The 13,365-nt window shown below is 40.8% G+C and overlaps 2 protein-coding genes across 5 annotated transcripts in view; both read left to right on the top strand.

Moving 5' to 3' along the window:
* The window catches only part of LOC142210656 (espin-like), a 129,925-nt gene that overhangs the window by 110,206 nt on the left and 6,354 nt on the right, over positions 1–13,365 (top strand). For all 4 annotated transcript variants that reach the window (XM_075279972.1, XM_075279971.1, XM_075279969.1 and 1 more), the window contains 2 exons: positions 2,235–2,380; positions 4,901–5,179. In XM_075279972.1, coding sequence (XP_075136073.1) covers positions 2,235–2,380; positions 4,901–5,179 — 425 coding nt within the window. The remainder of the gene's footprint in view (positions 1–2,234; positions 2,381–4,900; positions 5,180–13,365) is intronic.
* Positions 11,458–13,340, top strand: LOC142209112 (espin-like protein). The gene has a single exon (XM_075278052.1). The coding sequence runs from the start codon at positions 11,458–11,460 to the stop codon at positions 13,132–13,134; it is 1,677 nt and encodes a 558-aa protein (XP_075134153.1). The 3' UTR covers positions 13,135–13,340.

Below are 13,365 nucleotides of genomic sequence, written 5' to 3'. Positions count from 1 at the left end.
ATATAATCCCCCCTAAGTGATCTTGTCCATTGACAATGTGATACAAATAAAAAAAAACAAAAAAACTCTTAACTCACCTACAGTAGTTACGGTACATTTCCGTGTAGCTGTCTGCATGTGCTCAGATCGATAGAGTTAAAATTAGGATGCATCACCCCAGACGGATCTGGATTGGCTGAGGGTGCCAGGTCTATACCTGGCACCCTCAGCCCTATGGTTTGCCCATTTGCCCTATGGTTAAAACAGATATGGGGGGGGGGACTTTATATGCCAGTATACAGAATCATGCACCTGCCATTGTGCCAATCACATCTGCACAGTCTTCTATTAGCCTCAAAGGGTTTTTTGGACTATATAGGACTCACAATCTACATTTTCCCTATCAGTATGTCTTTGGAGTATGAGAGGAAATCCACTCAAACACAGGGAGAACATACAAGCTCCTTGCAGATGTTGAACTTGGTAGGATTTGGAACCTGGACTCCATTGCTGCAAGACTGTAGTTCTAAGCACTGAGCCACCGTGCTGCCCCAAAGGGGGTTTTCTGAGATTGAGTTGTAAGTACAGTGCTACATCTGGGAGACCATGGGCCCTTCACTGAGCTGGATCCCACTGATTAAATATTGATGGCCTTCTTGGAAACCCTCTTGAAAGTGAAGCATACTTCATTGCCATCACTACCGCCACTGACATCATGTAGCTCCTGGCACCATAGTGTATGCACATAAAGTCCCATTCTTTTATCAGGGTGGATTTATCGTGCTGCAGATGAAATATTCACATCTTACATTATTATTATTATGTGTTATGGCGGTCGGGCTTTGTTGATCCTATTCATTATTGATTAAGTAAGCCGTCCACCTGTCACACCACTAATACACTGTGTCTGACATGGCCAGGGGGTGTCTGCCGTCTATTATTTTGGATAGCCTGCGGGTGTGTTCACATATACGAACATCTCACCCGTCGCATAAACAGACAATGACAGTAACAAAGAGAACAGAGACTGGCATGTCCACACCTGCTGTATGTATCCCAGACTATAGAAGTTACATGTCTCTGCCCCGACAACAAAGACTGCTTATGTCATGTGCAAGAAAGTCAAAGCAGTCAGTGAGTGTCACAGGGACAGGTAATAGTGCAGTCTAATCTGCAGGCGGTGTCTTATAGGAAAGGAATTGCCAAATATATTGCTATATACAGTAGTATTTAGGAAAAGATTCAGCGTAACCTCTGCTTATTCAGTAATCTGAGCCGGTCCTACCATTCATTATGTGACACCGCCCACTGGACTCCTAAGCCCAGAAGATACAAAGGTTTACATTATAAAAGTTATATCACAAGTTATATATGTCAGCTCCTCCTGCTCTATAACATTCTCCTTCTAAGATCCCTTTAAAATGACCATCTGATAACCTTTAGATATTCAATTTATCAACATTTTCACAATAACAGTTTGCTGTCAACTTATTGATGAAAACCAATGTAGAGCCGAAGAGGCTCCAGGGCCAGGTGCAAAAGCTTAACTTGTATCCTTTCCACCCCACAACCCTGCACAATGTTTCCTTGTAACATCTCATCCGTACATCTTTACAGCATTGACATTTTGCTTTCCTTGTCTATCTCGGCCCAGACCGCACTGAGCACTTGTCCACAAAATCTCTATGCACACAAGATTCCCATCATTCTCATCCCTTGGTAGTGTACCCTACATGATAATGATGCCCCCTTTTGTGCCACAGAAACCCTTTTAGACTAAATACTGTAGTCCAAATGCTACTATTCTTTTTGCCGTTTTTCTGCTTTCTGCCAGTGGAAGGCTGTGTATCCTAAATTTTCCTACATCCGTACACCAGAGGGCAGGGGTTATAAATTTATAATGCACTCAGTTATCAAAGAAAATCACAAAGTGCTGAGGATGACCTGTGGGCTCCCTTGGCTTTTAGGACTGGGTCACAGTTGTGACCATTGGACAACCCATATACAAGAATTATATCATATATCAAGTCAGAAAACCATACAGCTATATTGTGAAAATATTCAGCATAGAATATGATCCTAAAATGTCTTCATGGAAATTAACTTGAATAAAGATATAACCCTTTTATTCGGGGGTGGGAGCCATGCTAATTTTATAATGAGACCCTATGAGTTCTACACACAGTCTTGCTACCAGATATAAGAATTGAGTCAGGCATGTTTCTAACTTATTATATAAATATTATTTTCCATAGGTACCAAGTCATTCAACATGATGTCCCCAACAGGAGACAACTCCGAGCTGCTGGCTGAGATTAAAGCTGGAAAAAGTCTGAAACCAACTCCACAGAGCAAAGGTTTAACCACCATCTTCTCCGGCAGCGGACAGCAAGGAGCAAATGTGCGGGTGACATTCATTGCATGGGTTTTGTCTTATTATACTACATAGGTGATATTAGATCATCTGGATTTGTTCTCTCAGGTTCTCGATACTACTTAGGATTTGTCACCTATGGCCTTGTTGCATCATATCTTATGTTCATTATTGAGATTGTATATGGATATAAACTACATGGGAAATTTCAGTCACTTTGTAAATAACATTTTATATATATATATATATATATATATATATATATATATATATTGAACTGGTTTACAGACTTCAGAGCTGAAATCACACAGGAAACATTTTTTTTAGACATCTCCTTAACAGCCAAACTCTTGTAATATAGATAAAAATAAGTGACAGTCTATTGCCTTGTATAAAGACTAAGTGACACAGAAAGCAGATTACCAGATTACAGATACAGAATGCTGAGAGATTTCTGCTCTGAGACCTACAAAATTTTATATTATATTGTATATTATGTAATTGTGTATTAAACACTGTAACACAAGTTCAGTATAGAAAATAATGTAATGTAAGTACACAAGTTACACCACAAGCAGAACACTATAATACAAAATATAACACAGGAGGATCGGTAAAGTATTTACAAAGTCACTCAATTTTTTTATGTAGATTAATTCCTTCTCCCCAACTCTCCTGAAATGTCCAGGAGACTTAGACAAGACGGGGCAACCTCTGACTGTCCAAGAAAAGTTGCCAAATCTCCATAGCCTAACCTCCTGTATCCACCAGGCTCCTAGTCATAATGTGATGTGTGCACTTTATGTTCCGGCCAAGTCACAAAAATGGAATATGATCAGAACATTTTGTGTCCACAACCCCAAAATGAGGCGAAACGCAATGATAAGGAGAGGGTCATGCCCCAAAGAGCTTTAGTAAAAGGGACATGATCATATGAAAATTTTCAGCACATGCTTCTTGTTGAGTCTCCCTGAGCCAACTACTAAAAGTTGTCAAGTATGGGTTAATTCCTTATGTTACTTGAATCCTTGTATATCAATGGGTTTCTTTACTTATATTTCTAAGATAGATCACAGGTTGGTGTGACATTTAACGACTCTCATTTTCTGGGATGTGTTCCCACAGCAAAAACTAAAGAGGAATTTGAGGTGGTCTTCCGCTTCAAATTCCAGCCCCATGTATTCCCCCATAACAGGAAGCTCTGGCTTTTCATGGTGGCATTGCTCAGAGAGTAGCCTCAGTCACAATGGAGGTAACCAGACCTATCCTTGCACCATGGGTTCTTCAGTTGTATCAGCTGTGGGATCCATGGGTAGATTGAGCATGAAGCATCTGTCACTGCCTCCCATTGCAAACATTGATAGACAGATTCCGGCCTGAAACCGCTAAAAAATCAGATGCAAATTCAGCGGTGTGAACATATCCTAATAGGGCTAAGGAGCCTCAATCAACTCAATCACTGAATTTAGGCAGCGATCCCAACTGTGCTATAACATTCCATCAGAGGTACTTTGGGGTTCCCATTGTTTCTAATGGCAAGAATAGTGCACCATGCTGTGTTGTTCTTTAAGCAAAGAACTTGGCCTCTTTTGTCACTGCCACCCCACTCCCATCTCTGCAGGAGTCACATGGTAGGGGAATTTTTAATCCAAGAGTCTTGTGTGACCTCCGGCTTTATGCCTGCCTTATAGGAGGGAAGGGGTGAGACAGCTCATGTCAGGATTTATAATTATCAATGTTTCACAACCAATGAAAACTAGAAGTCACAAACCTAGATCTACCATATATCAGAGGGTTCTACCTACTCTGGTAACTCGACAGTTACCCAAATACAGTGCCTTGTTATCTTCATTGTTGTAGCATGGAGGCTCTTCATTTACAGTATCAGCCACCACCATTATGCGGTCGTATTGCCTTGATGGACTTCCGACTTCTCTTTTGTATATGGTATCAAATATTATATTAAAAGCAAACTATTTATTGAGGTGAATTTCCATACACCTGATATAACTAGTTCTTTGTAAAGACAGAAGTACAATCATTACATTATTATCTAGGAAGGAAGTATTTTGTATTCTCCTGATAAGTAATGTCCCAATATCCTGAGGTTAGGTATACGGCGTATTATGCTAAAGCCACTTGAGATGTAAAAAAACAACTTGAGAATATGAAGTCCTTAAAGGGGAAAAAACTCCAATTCATCCAGTGAAGCTTCTAGAAGTTCCCATCTCATTCACGTGACTTATAGTGGCCATACACAATCGATTACCATTGGTGAACCCACCAATATTAGCGAGGCTTACCTACTATGCAATGTTTATTGGGTTGTTCTGACTCTACCCCAGCAGTTGATCTTTGTGGGGGGAGAAGGATTGGGTGTATTGAACTTTACCTCCTCTAGAAGTATCTGGAAGCAGATTACTCCCCTCTCCCCATTAAGACAAATAAACGTACATTTATATGACCCTGATGTGTATTGTTAAGTGATATACAGATAGTTAGAAGATTCTGATCATTTACATATTTTACTTCTCCATTTCTGTGCAGTCAGAGGTTCCATCTCCGGTTACTCCTCCTCCAGCTTCTCCTGCTACAGCGCCAGGAAATCCAATGATTCTTCCCAACAAGGGCGCAGGGAAGTCTTCTGAACCCCTGATGAATGGAAATTCTACTCCCCCGGCAATGGCACAGAGCAGCCAGCTGGATATTGAGTCGTTGATCCCTACACATGATGAGCAGGGAAGACCTATCCCAGAATGGAAGCGACAAGTCATGGTGCGAAAACTGCAGCTGAAAATACAGGAGGAAGAGGAGCGAAAACGCACGGTAAGATGATTCCTTATTGACTTTGTGGTGCTTTGACTTGGAGTTTAGACTTTGTTTGCTGTGAATTTTATTTGGTTTTGTACCATCCCTGTGTGAGTTTGCTTCTTCTTCATTTCTTTAATTTTCTGCTATGGTTAGAAAGCCGAGGCTGGTATTTATTAAAGGGGTATTCTAGTTTTAGCAAAACTAAAAATATACCCTCTGCCACAGGCCCTCACACTTTATAGGAGTTCTGCTTGGTTTCATTTAATAGGAACCTTCATCAATTTGTTCTAGGGAATTAAATCTGTTACTAGTTTTTGTAAATTCTTATTCACTGACAGAGTGTTTGCTGCTGTTGTACCCAATCTAGACAATCTTCAATGGGCCACATAGACTCAACTAGAGATGAACAGATTGTCCCTACACTGATACATGGTAGAAAGGCGTTAACAGGAAAGAGAAACCTGTGCTTCGAAGGCTAGGTTCACATCTGCCCTTGAGTCTACTGTAGAACCCAAACAATGGAGAACTGAACCATTAAAACAGTGGTTACACATGGACATCGGTGGACCCCATTGATTTTTCATATTTTCTCTCCGCTGATTTTTCTTGTTTTCTGCAGCGGAGTGTCCATTGGAGACTCCAGCTCAGATGTGAACTTAGTCTAGTCTAAAGTGTTTAGCTCAAAGAGAATTGTCTAGATAGGATACGATGGTTGCAAATTCTATGAGGTATTTATAACAGCTTGTTAAAATGATGCCTTGACAATGAATAAGTAACAAGGTGTCCTGCTGGGACCCACTGTGATCATATGTAATCTGTGGTAGTAAGTTCACTGCAGCGCCATCACAGGAGAATTTATGCACTGCACTGTGTCCATTTACTGTAGGTAATGGATTGTCTCTGCAATACAGGACAGGACCAGTCCTCCAGAGGGAGAGATGCTCTTTCTACTTGCTTTTTGCCCTGTATAAAGGTCCTGAACAGCCCTCACCCCCTTCATTTTCTCAGAATTCCCTAACATATAATGTATTAAAATACGTTTTCTAAAATAAATTGTCCCTTTAAGAAGACATTCATAGATTTAAACTATAAACCAGCATGAACTAGGAGAGTATACAGACCTCACCAGATTTTCATTCTGGTTCACTGAGATCTGACTTTCATATACTCCCCAGTAGAAAATATGGACAGGGGTTGTCGTCAAGAGATAGTTCCTTTCATTGCAGTTGCTTGCGTAATACTGTGGTCTTTCCAGCACCTTCCAAGTGTGCTGAGTGACACCTTATAGAAGTGAATGCAAATTACAACTAAATCGACAAACAGAGGGAATTTGCATGATATTGCTCAGCAGAATTTCTTTACAATAGACACAGCAGATATACATGAGTTGGGGTTCCAGGCATGGTGTAGTAGGACACATAAATGTTACATGAATTACACCGATGTCTTGCAATTCTACGCATGCATACATTATAATATTCATATATAGCATTGTTGGATTAATACATTGTAGTGTTATATATGGTCCAGTAGACACAGCAATGTCACAGCAGAGATAATGAACACATTAATATCACAGTAAAGGAATAATACACACAGTGATGTCCTAATACAGAGATAATAAATATAGGGATGATGTACTTAGTGTTGTCACAATAGCAGGATAATGCACACAGTGATGTCACAGTGCTGGGATAATACATACGGTGATGTCCCGATACATGATAGTAAATACAGTTATGTCACAGTACAGGGATAATGTACTTGGCGATGTCACAATACCAGGATAATGCACATAGTGATGTCACAATGCAGGGATAATACATATAGTGATGTTCCAGTACAAGGATAACAAATACAGTCATTTCACAGTAAAGAGATAATGTACATAGCGATGTCACAGAAAAGTCATAATGCACACAGTGATATCACAATACCAGGATAATGCACACAGTGATATCACAATACCAGGATAATGCACACAGTGATATCACAATACCAGGATAATGCACACAGTGATATCACAATACCAGGATAATACACACAGTGACGTTGCAGTGCAGAAATAATTAAAAATAATCCAGAAAGTGATGTCATAATCCAGGGATAACGCACACAGTGATCATAGTACAGTACTAATAAACACAGTTATGTCAGCATACACAAATCATCCATAAAGTGATGTCACGGTACAGAGATATTCTACACATTGATGTCATAGTACAGGGACAGTGCTCACTATGACATCATAGAACCAGAATAATGCACACACATATATGAAAAAAGTAATTAGGATGATGTCACGTGCAGACATTGTGGTGGCCTAGTAAAGTAATGGAGGTGCCTTCAGTTTTCCACATCCATAGTCGTCACTAATAGTCTCCTCTCCCATTGTGTGAATTGAATTATTACTCTGTAATGTCTCGTTTTATCTGTACGTGACCGCTACGATTTGTAAAGTGCGGAATATGTTGCCGCTATATACGGTAAATAAAATGTACTATTATTATTGCACATCAGGTCTCAGTAGACTTGGGCCCCATTAGTTGCCGGTACCTATAGCAGCTGCTATGTCTGTTACCCTGGCTGTAACACCCATGTACATATCTACAATTGCATTCTCAATTCTGTGTATCATAAAGATTCTTCAGATAAGAGTCAGAGTGTCGTGACCAGGTCTTTCTCAGAAGTGTAGTGGTTTGCTGATCTATGTGTAATCGTATGTTAGTGTTTTTCTCTGAAAGAGTAGGAATGGAAAGTTCCTTTAAATCTATTATTGTTTGCAATTCAGACATGATTTAGTAAAATAGAATATACATAGTTTACTTATATACTGCTATTCCCACATACTTACTGTACGCCAAGTACACTGAGGGCTATACTTGTCCTGAAAAAGACAAGTAAGTAATTGTTCACTAAAACTTGGGGGAACCAGAATCAAGAACTCATCTTGTGTGCACTGACACTCCAAGACAGTGGTTCTCAACCTTTCTAATGCCGTGATCCTGCAATACAGTTCCTCATGTTGCGGTGACCCCATTCAGTTTAGAACACATGTCCATAACGGCGTGCGTTCCAGCTGAATAGCGCTGCTGCAGATAGTAGCATGGCTTCTCAGTGGCTAAAGCCATCGGAAATATGTATTTTCTGATGGCTTTAGGCATACCTCCCAACTTTTGAAGATTAGAAAGAGGGACAAAATATTTAGCTCCGCACACTTTTATGTTGCCCATTCTCATTCATATTTCATGTGCTCTCACACAATATAATCCTCCTACAGTCACCCGAACATTATATGTCCCCTCGCCATCTCTCCCCCAGTTTCATATAACCCCTTCATCTGCCCCCAGTTTCATGTCCCCTCCATCTTTGCCCCCAGTTTCATGTCCCCCATTTTCATGCCCCCAGTTTCATGCCCCCAGTTTCATGTCCTCCATGTCCCAGTGTCATGCCGTACCCCCCCTTCATCTGACCACAGTTTCATGTCCCCCCATCTCTTCCCCCAGTCTCATGTTCCCCCATCTCTGCCCAGAGTTTCATGTCCATCCATCTCTGCCCCCAGTGTCATGCCGTCCCCCCCTTCAGTCTCGCTCACTCATATAGTTGTAGGCGCGATGTGACGTCATCACATCGCGGCTACACATGCAGAAGCCGCAGCACAGCGTTAAAGCAGGAGCTGGCTGTGACAGCTCCTGCTTTAATCGCCTGTGTGTTCAACTCACCGGCGTCCTCCGGGCGCCGATAAGTTTAGACCGGGACATACCTCCCACAGACCGGGACGGTTGGGAGGTATGCTTTAGGCGACCCCTGTGTTTTGGTCGTTCAACCTCCGCCGGGGTCGTGACCCACAGGTTGAGAACTGCTGCTCCAAGATATATAGGCAATTCATAGATAATAGATACCAACAAACGTATAAAATCAAATGGGCTGGCTGGTATACACTGAACCTTCATACTGCCTAATGCATAGAACGTTCCAGAAGTTGAGAAGTGTCTGCTCATAAAAGTGTCTGTGCCTATGTTATTGTCACGTTTGGAAAGTGACCTTACACTTTTGTATTAGATAGAGTAGTGAGCAAGTCTAATAAGATAAAGCTGATACTGAAATGGGAGAACCAACAAGACTAGCAAAATTAACCCTCTCCTATAAAGTCTAACCCTGGTTCTACTGCATTGTTTTGGTAGACTACACTGTATAATACAAAGGTGCAAGGTCACATTCTAAACCAATGATGATAAGTCATCCAAACAACGCAAAGACTTATCTCAGCTTATGGAAAGTATCAGGGGAGGGGGCCTAAACAGGTATAAGAGTTGAGGATATAGTGTATTAGTCAGCTCATTTGATTCCTGTCATCTTTTCCTGTGTATCTTGGGGTGTTGTCTGGCACAATATATGGGTTTCCACAAGCCAGAGTAAGTGAGCACTTATATTCTTGAATCATCTAAATCAGTGTTGTATGGCATTCAGTATTCTCACTATCCTTAGAATCCACCGTAAATACTCAAGTTAAAGCTAGCCATACGCGTGAGAGAAAGTTATCCAAACTCATCAATATTAGCGGGGTTGGCGGACTATCTTGTGAATGGCAGGTACTAACGTTTCAACAAAAGCAAACAAGGCTATAGAGGACTGAGGTATATCAGATACTGTAAGGACTAAGAGATCTTTCTCTGGCTTATTACCATCTCCCCTTTAACTATCAAGCATGTATCTTTATACACATGCACACTCGGTTTAGATGGAAACTGCTGGTGGCAGATTAAGAACAGAGGCGTGAGCCTGTTGAAATTCACTATATCTAATAATTTTTCCCCAATGTCTACTGAACAAACTTTAGCCGAGTATATATTAGATGGCCTTATACCTTGGTCACATTAGATATCACTAAGCTTAGTCTAATGTGTAACTATCACAAGTGTATGACTGGATTTGGTATAGTAGTCATATGGTTCCACATCTATAGGGGCAGGTGCATGATTGTTCACCGTACAAAACGTCAGTTGAGTCTACAGTTATTCTTGCTATACAATCATTTGGGTGAATGAAGACATTAAAACCTTTTATTTTCTCATTTATTGCTAAAGGTATTTTAATTTGCAAAGTAGATGGTAAGGAAACCCAGTAAAGCACTGGTGAACATCTAGGAGCTATGGATAATGGGTTGTTTTTCTCCAGGAAGGGCAGGGTTGTAGCTATGGGGGTGCAGATGTATCATTTGGCAAGTGCCCATTTGCCACTTGAGTATAAATGAGTATTTAATATGAAAGATTTCACCCTGGAGGTCGAAAGCTTCTGCAGCTTACACTAAGCTCACACTAGCGTTCAGCTTTGCATTCTTCAGGTCCGCTTGGGGACCTGAAGTACAGAAACCTAATCCACTTAAAAAGCAGTTACCCGTGGAAACCCATGGACCCCATAGACTATAATGGCGTCTGCCTTGTTTACGGCCAAAAAATGCAAACAGGACTTTTCTCTCCGCATTTTTTAAGTGGATTCGGGGACGGTAACCCTAAATATAGTTGGAACGCTAGTGTGAACATAACCTGTTTCTATAACAATAATGAGGGAGTAGATGGGGGACAGGTAGGTGACTAGGGGCACCTTTAAAAAAAAAAAAAACCCCTCCTCTTTCGTAGTTACAATACAAAACTGAATTCTCATCTGATGTTTGCATGGTGTTGGTGTGAAGTTTGTGTTCCTCTTCTCGTGATACATTTAAACTGCAGTATCTAGTATAGAGAAGTATGACCAGCTCAATCCTTAACAGGAACATCAATTGGCATCGACAGACCACCTGACCTAATGGTATTTATCTAGACACTGATAGACGATATATATGTATATACTGTATACTGCAGGTTTAAATGTTTTACATGGACATTTAGTGGTGTAATGAGTGTTCTGTCCTGTACCATCTTTATCACTAGTCATCCTTCCATGTTATTGCTGATACTTAAGAGCATGTTTGATTAACAGGATTGCTACCTGTATGTTCTATCAATGATGTTATCTTCTTTGCTCCTATTTGCTTGGAGTTTTATCCAGTCCATAGTAGAGAACCCCATGCCTTATTTAGTGATATCCTGGTATACCATTACACCACTAAAACATGTAGCTATTGAAAAAGAGTGCAACCGACAGACTATTTGGCTTTGTATCCTGAGGGACATGTTCCCTCCTTTTTTGTTTTTTTATTTTTGCAATAGTGTGAGGCCGGTAGTTACTACCACCCAGAAGGATGGCGATATTCTCACGCACACAATGCAATTTTGGGACCCTTTGGGGAACTCATGACAGAAGATGATATCAATCGTATCGAGAAGCAGATTGAGAACCTACAAGTCATGCATAAAGTGCAGAAAGTGGAAACCGAACTGGAGCAACTAGAACATGAACTACAGCAACTCCTACCAGTTTCGGCAGCCTTAGCACAAGAGCACTTCACTGTAAATCCGAAACAGATGCAAGGCAGGGCTGATGACCTTCCAGCTTGGTGCTCCAAAATCTCCACCCTCTTAAAAAGTATGGCCATCCTCTTGGCAACTCTTGGAGGTAAAGAAGTTGATCTTGAAGACCTGGAACCACCTCAAAATATAGCAAAAGATGTTGGTGGAAACATTGGCAGATCCCAGTCCTTCAGTTCCAGCAGAGAAGAAGTTGAGAAAGAAATTAAACAGTTTGGTGTGTCGGTCAAAAACTTAAAAGCTAACTATGAATTGTACGCACGACCCCAAAGTGATTATGATGCTTCTAATAGAATCTACAAAAGAAAGAGATCTTTACCCGTAGGGACGGCAGCTTACAGCTACGGAAGGGAACCCATCTTGGAAGAAGACTATATAACAGGCAATGAGCAATTCAGCATCATGAGCGATGGGATAGCAAGACCACATGAAGAACCACCTATAATGCTATCCCATGCCCAGTTAACCTATCATGACGAAGATGTCTTCCCAAGAGATATAGACACTAATAATCAAGGCAACATGATGGATGCGTTAGGAGAACCTTTATTTAGTGCAGACCACATGACTAGAAGTCTACCTGTACAAACAGAACTTAGCTGTGTACAAGACTACATAGACATGAGAAAGGAAAGGATTGTGTATCTTTTCCTTGAACACTGGAAGAAATGGACATTTACAGAGTCCGTTAAGAATAGCAATCCGAAAAAGAAGCCAACTGGTGGTTCTACTAGTAGCGAGGTAGAGACTGAGAAGAGGAAAATGGATAATGAAGAGAACAATGGCAAAATGGCAAAGGGACAAAGTGATGATGACCGCCTTTTATATTTCATGAAACAGAGACAAGTTGTAGGAAAGTTGATCAGTCATTGGAGAAGTATCATTTGTCAAGTTCCCACAAGACAAATTCGACGCCTGAGTAGAGCAAACATGCTTTACTGGCCAGAACACTTTTTACCACATGTTAATGGTTCTCCAGTTGAATACTCAAGCCTAACCTTGGATCTCTTCATGTTGGGTTACTTCCAATTATTAGAAATGACTATGTCCCGAGAAGAGAGAAAGTTCCGCCACATTTTATGCTATGAAATGTTTGACCGGCTAGGTAGTCACAGCTGGGAACTCATTCGTAGCTTTCATAAGGTTGTCATGGAAGAGATTGAATCTGGAAAGAGGGATTGGACTGATGGATTTGAGGATCTGAAGCAGAAGTTCTTTGGGGACAGTATAGTGGCAGAAGTAGATAGTGTAAAAGTAAATGAGCAGCTAGAAGAGACTGTAATTCAAAGTACATTGGGTGATGAACCCAAAGTTACCATGGACCCCAAACCCAAGCAGAGTGTAGTGACCTGCGATGAACTGACTCCACTACCCAAATGTAGGAAAGACTCTATTCAACTGGTATCGGAACTGGGGGAATTTACCAATGATGACATTTGTCGTTATATTGATCGTAGTTTTTCATTTTGGAAAGAAAAAGAAGCCGAAATGTTTGATATATGAGGTCATACTTATCACGTGTGCGAGTATGTAACAGGCTCATGGTAAATAACACTTTACCAGAATAAATATGGCAACAAAAGTCGGCTTCCTTAATGGATGATGAGCGAATCCATATGGAACAACCGAATTGACATGGCAGCAGGTGCATATTTGTTCGCTGTGGACATGAGGGACTGGCAGAGCCATTTCATGAGCATAATGCATAAGTAGATAGCTTGTTTTTTTGTGTAA

This window comes from Leptodactylus fuscus, chromosome 6 (assembly GCF_031893055.1).
Source record: "Leptodactylus fuscus isolate aLepFus1 chromosome 6, aLepFus1.hap2, whole genome shotgun sequence".
Classification (NCBI taxonomy): Eukaryota; Metazoa; Chordata; class Amphibia; order Anura; family Leptodactylidae; genus Leptodactylus; species Leptodactylus fuscus.
The sequence above is the reverse complement of the archived record's forward strand: the minus strand, read 5'-3'. Positions and strand labels throughout refer to the sequence as shown.

Excerpts from the sequence above, each read along its gene's own strand:
- LOC142209112 (XM_075278052.1), top strand. The coding sequence starts at position 11,458 with ATGACAGAAGATGATATCAATCGTATCGAGAAGCAGATTGAGAACCTA.